The sequence below is a fragment of the Equus caballus genome, chromosome 13 (genome assembly GCF_041296265.1).
Source record: "Equus caballus isolate H_3958 breed thoroughbred chromosome 13, TB-T2T, whole genome shotgun sequence".
Classification (NCBI taxonomy): domain Eukaryota; kingdom Metazoa; phylum Chordata; class Mammalia; order Perissodactyla; family Equidae; genus Equus; species Equus caballus.
The window spans coordinates 31,144,651-31,157,462 of record NC_091696.1 but is presented as its reverse complement, the minus strand read 5'-3'; the positions used below and the strand labels follow the sequence as shown (position 1 = coordinate 31,157,462).

At 42.8% G+C, this 12,812-nt stretch overlaps 1 protein-coding gene across 2 annotated transcripts in view; it reads right to left on the bottom strand.

Annotated features, from left to right (window-relative positions):
* XPO6 (exportin 6) overlaps positions 1-12,812 on the bottom strand; it is a 96,162-nt gene that overhangs the window by 15,993 nt on the left and 67,357 nt on the right. For both annotated transcript variants that reach the window (XM_001915898.6, XM_005598823.4), the window contains exons 13-15: positions 5,793-5,952; positions 3,940-4,032; positions 567-711 (exon numbers count right to left, since the gene is read on the bottom strand). In XM_001915898.6, the coding sequence (XP_001915933.2) occupies positions 567-711; positions 3,940-4,032; positions 5,793-5,952 (398 nt within the window). The remainder of the gene's footprint in view (positions 1-566; positions 712-3,939; positions 4,033-5,792; positions 5,953-12,812) is intronic.

Genomic DNA, 12,812 nt, shown 5'->3' with positions numbered 1-12,812 from the left:
CTTCCCAGAATCCATCCAACAAGGATGTACATACAAGGATCTAATTTCCAACAATAGGGAAATGATAACACATCCCCACTACAGAACAGCATTCGGCGTTTTGAAAAACTAAAGTTGCTCTACACATGGAAAGGTCTCCAAGGCATATCATTAAGTAAAAGAAGATACATCTCCAGCTATCTACAAACTTTTACTTACATATCTAAAAGAGAAAAAGAAGTCTGAAGGGTATACAACAAACTGCTGACAGTGCTTACCTTGGAAAGGAAAAGGTTTGGGAGGAAGGCATTAAAGAGTATCATAACTTTTTAGTCTGTAAATTTGAACAAGATTTTACTCTTTCGCAATGAGCACGTATTCATGTGGGACTTGGAGAACTAAAAAAATAAAGTTATATTTGAATTTATGCAGACTACAACTAAAAAGGAACAGGAAATGACAGTTCTATCACAGTGGTAAGAATTATGTGTCTAATGCTTTGTAATGTTTTGATTTTATAATGAATGGGTATATGGACAGACAGACAGAGAAGTGGATAAAAGGTGTAGCCGCCAGTGTTCCAAGACCTTGGTGCTGATAAGAGGTGTGACTGCATCCATGGTAGTGGAGATGAGCGTAACAAACTGCTGTGTGCTCTGCCGATGAGCTTCGCTGCAGTACTGTGCTAACCAGTGAGAGTAAGCCTGCAGAGCAGCCAGCGCCTGAGCATGCCTGTGAAAAGGAGAGGAGATGCAATTTGAAAGGTTATGGTCAAAATATATTCACATAAACTTGTTTCCACGGGAGGTAAGAATTCCAGCTACTGCATTTACTGTTCTAGGATATGTATGACAGAATGGAAATCATGTACTTGCTCACGTAGGACCTAAAAATTAAAACTCATCACCTAAATATTGCCACCACTGCCTGGAACACAGAAGGCTGTTAGTAAATGTTTATTGGACCTTATCCAATCTTTCTCTGACACACGAGTTCACCTGAGAGAATGGTAAATAATAAAAACAGAATCAAAGAACTTAAGTGATAATGTGTTGACTGTAGACTAGTAAAAATTTTATATCCACAGCTGCAGATCAAGGTGTGGAGAGCTACTAGGTATTACAGCTTTATAAATAAGTTTTGATGTAAGATTCTCAAATTTAAGCTTCCATCACACCATGCATTATATGTGGCTAGAGGATGCCTCCTGAAATGGTAAAGACTGTATTTGGTTTCTGCCAATTTGGGACTGCATCATACATGCAACAAAATATATACCGTAAGAGCTCACACTTCATCAAAGACAAGACATAATAAATCTTAAAGTGAGGCAGTGTCTCAGACCTTAAAAACACCAGATCTTCTAATAAACTTAAATGTAATTTCTCCCTTTTCTGTAAGAATGAAGTACCCTGTGGGGTGATACTGAGACTATGTAAATATACTGCTCCTCAATAAACACGAATGGTTTGGGCACCCATTGAGGATTCCTGCCGAAATCATTATTACATCAGTGGATACAAACTGGTGATTTTTTTAATTCTGTCTTTACTTTTCCGTTCATTAGCTGGCATTCTTCTGTAAAAAAGAGCTTTCCCTCTTTCATCTTTTTTTTTTTTTAAATTATATGGATGTACCGATTCTTTATATTTAATATGTTATAATCCATTATCATCCTTATTTTTTCTTGATGATCAAACTGTCAAGTCTGACCAGGAAAAACCCATTCAAGCAAGATCCTGTGTCCTTTTCATATATCCCCAACATTTACTGCCTTACTGGAAGTGCATTTGAGCACTTCCTTCCTTACTGACTCAGCAAGATTCTCCAGGATCACCCTGACCTGATTTGGAACATTTCTCCAAGGAGCTCTGGTCCCTTTCAGTGGAGAACCTATTTTGTGTCACTGCTTCTAGAATCTTTCAGCGGAGAGAGCTAGGATATAGACAGACACCACTTTAAAATCACACTTAGCATCAACAATTATAGAGCAAATCGACCTTAAGTGCCTCTAGATACGATGCAAGAGGAAGGACGTACAACCACCCACGTAGTTATTCTTGCTAAAAAATGTTTAACCTCAATCTGATACAGTAGAAAAACAGCTAGACAAATCCAGATTTTTAAATTTTCTTTGAAAAAAACTTTAAGGTCTGGATCCCCAAAAAGCCAGTCTCTCTTTCCCTCCCTCCCTCACACTATTCTCATTCTCCCTCTCCCCCAACACATAATTTGGGGAACTGGTCTAAATTACAGGAAACAAATGTAATGTCTGGCTCATCATTAGTTAGACCTTGGATCCAAAAAAAAAAAAAAAAAGATATTAAAGGACATTCCTGGGACCATTGAAGAAATCTGAATATGGAATGAATACATACACACACACACACACACACACACACACACAAGTACTCTTAAAATATCAGATGCTATTACTGTATCCATGAAAGTTTGTGAGTGTTGATAATGGTATTATGGTTATATAAGAGAATGACCTTGTCTCTAGGAGATACATGTTAAAGGATTTATAGGTGAAGTGACATGTTGTCCACAATTTATTTTCAAATAGTTTACCAAAAAAAAAGCGCGTGTGTACACAGAAAGAAAGAAAACACAAGAAAGAAAAACACAGCAAAATATAATTGATGACTCTAGCTTGAGAGTATAAGGGTGTTCATTCTATCCTTCCCCTTTTCTATAGGTAAGAAAAGATACTAAGTACCTTAAAGTAAGAAAATACAGATGTTGGGAGTTTGAAATTCATAGCGACAAAGCAGTTATTTCATATTTTATATTTAGAACCCATGGATCATTCTAGCCTTTAAGTTCTGAGTAACAAAAGTAAGGAGGAAGGACATCAGAGTCTGCTGCTAGGGTCTAAGAATTTCAGTGGATCTATCAAATTTATAGAGCTCCTTAAGGCTGAAGGGGGGGCTCTAAAACTCCCTGAAATTGTGTGCAAGATGGATTTATGAGCAAATTGGCATCTTTCTCGGGAGGAGCTTCACAGCTTTCTCTAAATTAAAAAAAAAATTTTAAATCACCATAGTAAATAAGATGGATATATCATTTATCTAATTTGCAGCTTAAGAGTGCTCTAGAACAGGGTCAGCAGACTTTTTCTGCAAAAACCAGAGTGTAAACATTTTAGGCTTTGCATGCCATATGCTCTCTGTCACAACTATTCAACTCTGCTACTGCAGTCAAAAGCAGCCAGAGCCTGTATGTAAATGAATGAGCATGGCTGTGTTCCAATAAAACTTTTATTTACAAAAGCTGGCAGTGGGCTGGATTTGGCAGAGGCCATAGTTTGCCAATCCCTGCTATAGTCTATCAAGCCTTCTGGGCAGTGTGATGATCTCTGGGATATGGCCCCATCTCCAGTCCCCATTCTCTATGCCTTCCACATGTCACTTTCCAAATGGCTTCACACTGTCTATAAAGTTTCTCAAAGAGTGGTTCCTGGATGTCCTGCTTCAAAATCACCTGAGGTTCTTATTTAATATGCAAATACTGAGTCTTATGCCATTGTGCTATAATCAGGATCTCTAAGAGAATGTGTTTCCCAAGTAATTCTTCTGCACCCTACAGTTCCAGTCACTGGGCTATAAGATTCATGGCATCCAGCCTCATCTCCCACCACACAAACTGCTCACCACCTCTGTCCCTGTGTGACTCGGCAATGCTTCTGTGTCTCAGCTTGTACTGTTCTGTCCTCCTGAAGTGCCTATTCCATATACCCTCCACTCCCGGCTCCCATTTGCCTGATGAATTCCACTTACTCCAACCCTCCCTGCTCTCAGACATACAATCAAACAATCCTTCTCTCTTTCTAGGTCTGGAGGTGGGAGTTGTTCCCCTCTTCATGCAGCCACTACTGTCCCTTTGTACCTATAAGTCTTTGGGGCTGGAGGACAAGGTCTTTCCTGAGACTGCACAAACATCTAACGCTATACTTACACATCAATGAGATCAGGTTTCAATACTGATGGCACGGCAGTTTCAATGTTGTACAATTTTATCTGAGATCCATACAGAGTGACTTTGACCAACCTGTTGGCAAAGAAGAGGGAAGGAAAAACATTCAGCTTACGGACTAAAAGAGACAAAATGGACAATGTACTAACAAAGAGCCCGAGGACAGACTTTTCATACAAAAAACAATCAAAACCAGGCTTTCAATTTATCCCACAGATATAATCTGAGATGTGCATAAAGATTTACATACAAAGACACCAACTAAAGCATTACTTACAGTATCAAAAATTTTGAAAACTATATAAGTATTCAACACAGGGAATATAATATGTAATATATACAATAAAAAATGGTTAAGATGGGAAATTTTATGTTCTGTATACTTTACTACAGAAAAAAATTGGAAAAAAGTGTTTCAGATGGATAGATATATAATAAAGAAAATATATGAAAATGTTCACTGCAGAATCTAGGAGATGGGTATATGGGTCATTTCACTATGAAGTTGTGATGACTGATATATATATTGCTGAAGTATAAATTCAAAAAATATGTATTCCAGACAGAACGATATGTTCTATCGCTGCTCTCAGTGGAAATAGGCCTACTGCCAGAAGAAGAGGAAAAAGGACTCTGCAAGCTGAAGTCCTGTGGTTTGGAAAGAGCACAGCACTTGGACTCAGGAAACTGGTTAAAGTCCACACGTTCCCCTCGTGAACTGTGTGACCTGAGGCAAGCTGCTCATCAGCTCTGGGCCAGAGTTTATCCACAGACAAAATGACAATACCTGCCCCTCAAGGTATAGAATGAAATAAAATGGACAAAACCACTTTTAAAAATTTCCTACTACTGTATGCTGCTTTTACAGTTAATATTACTCTGGCTTATAAAGACTTACTTAAAATTCTTAGTTATCTCTGCTTTTAAGCTAAGGGTAATAGTTAAAAAAAATATGGTATGCAAGTAACTGAGCTTAGGGCTTATTTCCCCTCAGTGTGTTACCAACGATACAGCTACTCGGCCAGTGAAAGCCTCAGCCATCTTGACTTTGGGCTGGACCCAGATCCACCCAGTTCTGATTTGATCAACTTGCTGGCTACCACAAAATGACCTGAACCTATCACGCACATTTTAAGCATATGACTTTTTAAGTGTGTGAGTTCAGGAGACGGGAGGACTGGCTGGTAGGAAATGATCCTCAACAAATGTAGATGTGAACCCTATGAGGGACCCGAGACAGGGGAGTAATAAAAGGAGCTTGGTGGCTGAGGTTGGGAACCACCTCTCAGGTCAGGCTTGGAAGCTGCCAGCTTTAACTCCTTAGGAGCCTAACAGGACTGGAAAAACCAGTCCTACTATAATAGGACTGGAAAAAGGCCACCTCTGGCATCTGGCTACCTGGATAGTGCCTACCTATTTGTCCTTTTAGCAGGGCTTTCTTAATGCCTCTCTATCCTACGAGGAAAGACATCAAGACTGACCTCACCTGGTTTGTTGTGAGGCTAATCCTGCCTTTATATACAAGATCTTCAGTGAAAGAACAGCTTATATTTATTGAGTATTTACTACAGGCTAGGCACTATGCAAGTGCCTTATCTCATTTAATTCTCACAATAAACCTCTAAGATCTATGTCCACTCCATTCTACCAAGGAGAGACCTGAAGTTCAGAGAGGTAAAGTAATTGCTCCATATTCACCTTGTACGTGGCAGAGCCTTGACTGACCTTGATTCTGCACCAGAGCAGAAGCTATCCGGCAAGATGCTGCCCCTCACACAAGAAAGTACAACTGAGCTCTGAGTTGGAATGGCTCCATAATGTAAGTGCCGGCCTACCTCTCCACGACCGTGAGGGCGTCGCTGAAGCGCGCAGCAAACACGTCTCCAATAAAGTACTCGGCTAACCGGCCCACAGCCTGCAGCAGGGAGCTCAAGTCCCTCAGGGAACAGTGCAGTCGTCGGCAGTCGTTCTCTGCTGTGATGTTCAGTCTGTGTCCTGGAACATAACCCCTCAGACAGTTTTTTACAGGAAGAACATGTTTTAGTTACCACCACACTTAACAGCTCATCCAGGAAAGCTGCATTTAGCAAAACCAGTTCCTGAAACACAGCAACCCACAGGCTGCTTCCCAGTACTGAGCCAGGAAACGGGGCAGTCTTCACCTAAACCCATATCCACATGCACTCTAGGGCCAGAGGGATGACAGACAGAGCAGACGAAGAGGGACAGAGAGCCTGGGGTGTGCTAACATGGACTGAGCACCTCAGCTGATTCTTCTTGACCCTGTGAAGTACTGATACCACCAATTTCACATCTAAGACACCCAGAGGGGCCTGGTAACTTTCCCAATGAGTCCTAGAGAAGGAGGGGCAGAGCTGGTCTCCTAAGCTAAGTCCATGTGACTCAAACCTGCTTGCCTTCTACACATGGCCCTGCTGCAGAATGAAATCTCCATGGGCTGACAGGTGGGACTCACTCCTGTTCAAAGAATACGGTGCACTCCGCATTCCATCCCAGAGGTGTGTAGGTAGCACAGTCTGGAACCCAGGCACAGCACTTGGATTGAGAACACACAGATTCCCTGCCACTTGCTGGTTCTGTGCCAGTGAACCCTTCTAACTTCAGTTTCCATCTTTAAAATGGAAAAAAATGCTACTATCTAATTCACTATTTTAAGAGCTAAGTCAGAATGCATAAGAAAACTCTGTAAACTATAAAATACTTTTCAATATTTGTAATAATTATGAATAACAAAGAGCTAGTGATTTCTAAGGCCTGAAACTTTTACTTTTCAACATAAATTCTTCAAGCTGAGTGAAGAGGAAGCAAAGATGAAGCACAAAAACATCCTTAACTCAGCCACCTCCTTGCCCTCTGGACCCTTCTCCCCACAAAGGTCCACAAAAGACGGTAAGAATTGCCAAGCCAGAAGAGAGCGCTCTAAGTCTGATAAAGCCCTCCTCACGCAAACAGTGAGATCACTGCCCGTTGGGGACCTACAGTCTCACCACTCCCTACACACTTTTCACACCTGCTCCCTCCTGCCGGCACTTCAAGTTTTTATTCTCTGTTGGAGGCAAAAGCGGCAAGCTGGTTATCACCAGGACCCTCCCACAGCACTCCACGAGCATCTTCCTAGAACCCAGATCTAAGCACACAGCTCCCCTTAAGCAAAGTGCCAAACCCTCCTGGGGCTCTCTCCAGCTAAAGGAGAGCCCAAACTCCCAGCATCAACTCTAGGTCTCTTGTGACCTTATCTCCTCCTCCTCTTCCACTCTACTATCATCTGGACCCACTGATTGACTCCCTGGCGCTTCGTGTCTCTGCACCTCTGCTAAACTGGTATCTCTGCCCGGACTGCCCATTTCATCCTCTGCCCATCCATGCCTTGCACGCTCTTACATAACCACCAGACTGACATAAGCATCATCTCTTCTGGGAGGTCTCCCCTCTCCCATCTCCCAACAGAGGGAACGTGCTTCCCTCCCCTCCTGCATTCCTCCAGGGCACCTCATGCACATATGGAGATAAACTAATATTTACAAGTCTGTCTCCTCACTACTATGAACTCCTTCATGCTGAGGGGCTATGCCCAGGATCGCACAGCACATGGTATAGAATGAGTGACCACAAAACAACAGAACAGAGAGCAAACTAAACAGAGCAGAAGAGGGAGTCTCAAGTGCTTAATTTCCTCATACTGCCCTTGGGAATGTTCACTTTATTATTTAAAGGTGAATATGGATAAGCAACACCCATAGAGAGGACCACAGCAAGGCCAAACATCTAAGAAAGTGGTGGATAAAGCAGCAAATCTGATGCCTCAAATCCTACACCGACTTCCAAGTGACAAGGCTGGAACAGAGCCTGTGACAGCCCCCAAGGGAGGACAGGAACCTGGAAAAGGGGTCACTTTGGCCAGGGCATTGTTATAGTGGATCACATCCCAAGAAGCAGGAGAACAAAAGGAAGGAGCAAATCACGGAAGGACCTTACAAGGGGAGACCTAGAGACAAAGGCCAGCTTTGACCTGCCCCCAATCACCTGGTTCCTCCCTCCTACAAACCACACAGAGAGCAGTGCCTCAGTGCAAAAAACAGGACTCTCAGCCTGCACGCAGCCCTGCAGAGGCCAATGGAGGGCATAAGCCAGCTCCTCTAGTCAGAGCCAGAGGATGACCACTCCACACCACCAGCCAGATGACCCCACAGAACAGAGAGAACCAGAAAGTATTTCTGGTCATGCCTGGTCACGTTAGAGGGAACAATGCCTCTCTCCTCATCCCCTAGTTAACAAAAGGGCCACTATTATACATCATCTGAATGTCAAGGATTTTCAGGGTTGTAACTATGTAATTGACTCCCAGGGTAAACTCCTAAGACCTATTGTTCCTTTGCACATAAACAAGCCTTAAAGCTCTGTGGGAAAGAAATTCTTATGAAAAATACACCCTAAAAATTGGATGGGGCTGTACCATAGGCCCCAAAAGAGATGAGGCCAGCTTTTCTTTCAAAGAGCAATATGGATAGGTTTTGAATCAGCATCAATAGCCCCTCACCCTCCCTGTAAGAACCCATCTTCATCTTCCACCAAGCTCTACCCTGATCACTAGTTTTCAACTTATTTGTTGTACTTAATACCTAGAACTAGGTACCCTTAGGTATACCTAAGAACTAAGTTCTTAAATATTTTAAGCATAAAGGGAAACATTCTGTGTTTCTCTTACAAACCAAAGAAAAATACCTCCTAAATCAAGTTTCCACTTGAGTACAGGTGCTAATAGGTAGCCACTAGACAGCTTCAAAGTCATCCTGACCAGGCCTTCCCCTCTTCCTCTTTGGCCCCTGCATCTACACAAAGGCATCTGATGCATGACCCTTTCCCCAGCATTGCCCCTTCTCCCTGCTCTTCAGCCTCTTCCTGGACACCTCAAATGAATGCCAAGGAACCCAATGCCTCTTGAGCGAGTCTTCCATCTCTGGAGAGCTTGCTCAAAAGCACAGGAAAAATCTGCCTCTCTATAATTCCTCCTCATGATTCCTGGTCCCCTCCCTTGAAGGTAGAACACAAAACAAACCTAAGCCTGCTGACACACGACAGTCTTGGGGAGGTGTGAAGACAGTTAACGTTCCTGCAAATCTCCTCTTGGCTTAAACACACCCCTCCCTGGGTCCCTTCCATTTACCACATCACCCACCTTCTGAGAACCTTGCCTTCCTGATCACTCCCCTCTAAACCTGCCCTAACTTGTCTAATAAAGAGCAGTACCTAGAACGAAAAAGAGCTTGCAACTGCTGTATATTTTAAATTAGTTTAGACCACATGAAATTGCTGATATTTGACTATTTCTGACCTAATAAAACTGCCATTCCATATAATTCAACTTAATACATATGTGCCATCTAAGGTTCATGTTAATCAAGACTGCAGCTGGTTCTTCCCTGCGCTTTCTGCAAGGCAGACAGTCACACAGGCAGTACATACTCCAAATCAAAGTCTCTGTCCCCACCCCCCCGCCCAGAAACGTCCTATCACCACCACTACAAACAGGTAGGGACTGCCTCAACTGGAGGGGGTGGGCTAGAGTTCTCACTGTGAAAAGCTGTTCAGATTCACCCACATTTTCTTCTGTTTGCCTAAGGCTCAGAATTCCCCCCAATGGCACAGAACATTTGCAAAGTGGAACCTTCACATGAGAATACTGCTACAATATAGGTTTTAGAGAAATAAAACATCACAGCTACACCAAAGTCCTATATTCCATAATCCAAGTCATATTGAAGCTGGCTAGATGTGCTCTAAGCCACACCCAAAGAACAGCTCCCTGGCAAGTCACTGCCCTGGAAAAAACATCTTAGTGTTAAATACAACTGAACTTTCTATTTTTGGGGGGGCTGTGGAGGTGTGAATATTAGCATTAGAAGTAGTCTACTCAGAGAACAAACAAGTCATAAATGAACCTGAGCAGAAAAATGTTAAGTCCAAAGTCTTATATACTGTGGATGAAGTAATCTCTTGGGCAGGAAAGTGTGCATGGCTAAATAGAAAAGTGAATAGGGTCACTTAGAGCAGAAATACTGCCCCAATGAGAGAAGACCTCAATGAGGAGGGGCAGATACACACAAAATGGACACTTTAAGCCATGTGAGGACACAAATGCAGTACAAGGGGCATGCCAACCAATGAGAGGGTTTCTCAAACCACAAACGGTGAGAAAGACAGACAGAGAGAACAAAGGATGGCCTCCCATGGGTAAAAGGCACACAGCAACTGATGTGCCATGGTGACAACGTGCTTTGCCTTAGATATTACTGAGGAAGTAGAAGATCAGCAGTAGTAAACAGTAAGACTCTCATCCACTGACGCTCCAGAGGCCCAAGAATTAAAGGCTGGCCATAAGGTAAATGAAAATGAAAGAAGTGGGCTATAACGTATCAGGGGAAAAGATACCATGCTTCCTGTTAAGGGTAATAAGGCTGACTAACGTAGCATGGAGGTTACTTGCGGGGGCAAATGCCCATGGGAACCAGGGAACAAAATGTACTCAGTTTCCAATTTTTAATTGGTTTTGCATTGGAAACTTGACTTTTGAGCTACGAAGGGATGGGAGAATGCTTCGCCAAGGATGAGAGAGCTCTTTTTAAAACTGGAAATAAGTATTTCTCTGGCCTGAGAAGTCTGCCACTGGAGCACACACCAAGGAATAGTAGGGATGAGATTTATAAACGACCTGAAAGAGCCAAGCACACTGCGAAACTGCCAATAAACGGGCTTCAGTGAGAGCACACAGACGATATTCCATTTAGAGAAAAATAAATCAGAGCACCCTTCTTGGATGAGAAGCTCTAGGTTATCAATTATGCCTCAGAAAAAGGATAACTGTAGATTTTTTCCTGAAGATAGACTCAACATAATGCAAAAAAGTCAGCTATAACACTGAAAAGGAAACTTAGGGGTCAATTTGTTGGGGAAGGAGTACAAGCTCGATTTTTTTTTTTAATTTTGCTTTTTAAAAATTATTTTTATTTTTCCTTCTTCTCCTCAAAGCCCCCCAGTGCATAGTTGCATATTTTTAGTTGTGGGTCCTTCTAGTTGTGGCATGTGGGACACCGCCTCAGCATGGCTTGATGAGCGGTGCCAGGTCCACACCCAGGATCCGAACCGGTGAAACCCTGGGCCACTGACGCAGAGCGTGTGAACTTAACCACTCGGCCATGGGGCTGGCCCCTGATTTTTTTTTTTTTTTAAGATCAAGAATAACGTCTTTACAGGCCTCCCCAGTGGCGCAGCGGTTGAGTTCACGTGCTCCACTTTGGTGGCCTGGCGTTCACCAATTCAGATCCCAGGTGCGTACCTAAGCACTGCTTATCAAGCCATGCTGTGGCAGGAACGCCACATATAAAGTAGAGGAAGATGGGCACAGATTTCGGCTCCGGGCCAATTTTCCTCAGCAAAAAGAGGAGGACTGATGGCAGATGTTAGCTCAGGGCTAATCTTCCTGAAAAAAAAAAAAAGAATGATGTCTTTAGGGTGCTGAGTACATTCTAATTTGAATAGTGGCCCTGAGGGAGAGACCACCGGGGCACAATATTTTCCAAGAATGGATTCTGGAAACATCTGGAGCATTTGTATACAGTCAGAAGATTTTCATTAATGTTGAGAACATATTTTACAGGCATGTTTGCTTTGGAAAGTTGTCTTTAAAGTTCTGTATAAGCTATTCTTAACCTATCTACAAAACCAGGGCCTTTACTTGGGACATGCCAAGTCCCATCAACCTCCTGGGGCCCAGTGGACTATTTAGAAGCTAATACAGTCATGGAAACAAGACATCACTGGCCACCAAGAAAGGCAGCCTCAGAAAGAGCCTCCCGTGGAGGCTCTGCCATGAAGAATAAGCTTGTCCAGGAGATGGGCTGCACCCTGGGCAGCTCTGCGCCAGCTTAAACAACACAGTTACACAACAGAGGGGCTAGAGGCCAGGGCCAGGCATCACTCCTGTAAGGAAAACACTGAAGAAGAGCAGTGCAAAATGACGGCAAGAGATGTGCTGCACAGCTGTTTTTACAAGCACAATATTAAGTCTGTGGTGTTTTCAGCTGGCAAAACGAATGTCAGATTTTAGTTAACTCAACTTTTTATCATTCCCCATTACAGCATCTTGGGACTAGCACTAAAAACCTATGTGACTTTGGGTAAATTAACATCAATTTCCTCTGTAAAACAGGGGTAAAAGCGTTAGTACTTATACCTCACACAACAGTTGAGAGAATTAAATAAGATAACATAAGCAAACAATACACTGCCTGGTATGTAACAAGTGTTCTACAAATGGAGGTTGCTATTATTATTACTATTAAGAAAATAACAAAAAAATGCTAAGCCTTAACCCCAAGCAGGTGAAAGCTGTAAATGGGAGCCCAAAGCCTTTCTCACTAGCTGTAGTCAGCACCGCCCAGGGGCCATTCGCAACAGGAGAGCTAACCACTGTTAGCTCTCAGCGTGCTCCGCCACAAGTCTGCCTGCTGCAGAGCTGCTCCTGTGCCCTCCTGATTTTAAACACCAGAGAAGAAGACACGAGCACAGTGCAGGAAAGTCCAAGGCCATTTTTTTTTTCCAGTGCACTTGCTGGTTTAAAGGACATAAAGAAATATTCTAATTGCTAGGGTTTTTTTTAAAAGCCCTACTTCTTTGCTCCAAATTATCTTCTTTCTCTCTCAAGCAGCTCTTCGGAGGATCATATCATGGCCTCACCTTTTACCACTCCTATAGCTACTTTTCATCATGATTTTCCCTTTTTCAGTTTTCCATGTTTAGAAGTAGAGAGAGATGGAGCAACAAGGAAGTAAGTGGCA